General features: G+C 34.2%; 1 protein-coding gene across 1 annotated transcript in view; it reads right to left on the bottom strand.

Annotated features, from left to right (window-relative positions):
• The window catches only part of LOC107669463 (sodium/potassium/calcium exchanger 4-like), a 42,324-nt gene that overhangs the window by 7,628 nt on the left and 33,072 nt on the right, over positions 1-1,624 (bottom strand). The window contains exon 11 of the mRNA XM_016461702.1: positions 512-681. Within this exon, the coding sequence (XP_016317188.1) occupies positions 512-681 (170 nt within the window). The remainder of the gene's footprint in view (positions 1-511; positions 682-1,624) is intronic.

The raw sequence follows: 1,624 nt of genomic DNA, 5'->3' as shown, positions 1-1,624 counted from the left end.
ACTGGAGCAATGATGCTGAAAATTCAGCTTTGATCACAGAAATAAATTACATTTTACAATATATTCACACAGAAAACTGTTATTTCAAATTTTAATAATATTTCACAATATTTTTACTGTACTTTTTATCAAATAAAAAGAGTCTTGGTGAGCATAAAAGAGAATTATTTAAAAGATATTAAAACATACAGACCCCAAATTTTACTTAATTTATATTATTTTATTTATATATATATGTTTTTAATTGTCATGAAAATAATGACACATTAATAATAATAATAATAATAATACAAAACAATATTTTAATAATGTGAGATTTATTTGTGAGATTTACCCTTTCATGTCTTTATATATGCTGCAAATATATATGCTTTTTTTTTTAATAAACATGAATACTCCATAAAAAAAAAATCATTTTATTTTCATTTTTTTATTTTATTTTATTATTATTATTATTATTATTATTTTGCTGTATCAGAGTGTTGTCTGTGCATTCAGGTGTCTGCCGTACCTCTGTTATAATGAGACGGCTGGCCATGCGCAGACGAGTCTTGGGTCCGAAGTGGTTTGTGACCATTACACGGAGACCGGCTTCAGGGAAACGGTAATTTGGAGGACTGGCCTTGATGATTTCATCAACCATTACCACCGAACCTCGACTGTAAACCTTATTGGACTTGACTTAAGAAAGACAATCCATAAAATCCATAAAATAACACAAAACACACAGATTATATCAGGACTGATTTCTTTCTTGCTATTCAAAATCAACATGTTTTAGCACTTACATGAGACATTTACTCCATCCCAAATTATTGGCTATATTTTCAGAGAAGCATCAGAGAAAGAGCGTGCAGTAAACGCAGAAAGGTTTAGTAAGACTAAACAGGCAGGCAGAGTTAAACGTGAAGATACCGAGGCCAGAAACAGGCAGATGAGGAATGAGGAAAGAGACCAACTCTGGTGAAAAGAGTAAAGAGACAGAAGTGATGGATGAGGCAGTGACGGTACCTCTCAATCACAGACGGACAGAAGCAGCGAGAAGAGATCTCAAGAGCTGAATCAGGAGGACATTTCTCTCACAAACATAAAACATAATTGGACAAAAGACCAGGTGTGCTGTTCAGAGCACTTGCAATAAATAAGACCAAGACGTTCAAGAAATATGTGACCCTGGAGCACAAAACCAGTCTTAAAGGGATAGTTCACCCAAAAATGAAAATGTGATGTTTATCTGCTTACCCCTCACAGACCGATCATTTTGTGTCTTTACACATCAATCTATCGTCACGAGCCGCCGGGTTTAATTTGGTTTTGTTTGTGTGTTTTTTTGACTCCCAAAGCCATGATTCCCATCCACTTACATTATAAGACTGACAGACTGCAACGGTTTGAGTTAAAAATCTTCGTTTGTGTTCTACTGAAGCAACAAAGTCACCTACATCTTGGATGCCCTGGGGGTAAGCAGATAAACATCACATTTTCATTTTTTGGTGAACTATCCCTTTAAGTCGCTGGAGTATATTTGTAGCAATAGCCAAAAATACACTGTATGGCTCAAAATTATTGATTTTTCTTTTATGCCAAAAATCATTAGGATATTAAGTAAAGATCATGTTCCATG

Source organism: Sinocyclocheilus anshuiensis, unplaced genomic scaffold (assembly GCF_001515605.1).
Source record: "Sinocyclocheilus anshuiensis isolate Anshui unplaced genomic scaffold, SAMN03320099.WGS_v1.1 scaffold96, whole genome shotgun sequence".
Lineage (NCBI taxonomy): Eukaryota > Metazoa > Chordata > Actinopteri > Cypriniformes > Cyprinidae > Sinocyclocheilus > Sinocyclocheilus anshuiensis.
Note: the sequence above shows the minus strand (reverse complement) of the source record. Positions and strands in the feature narration are given on the sequence as shown.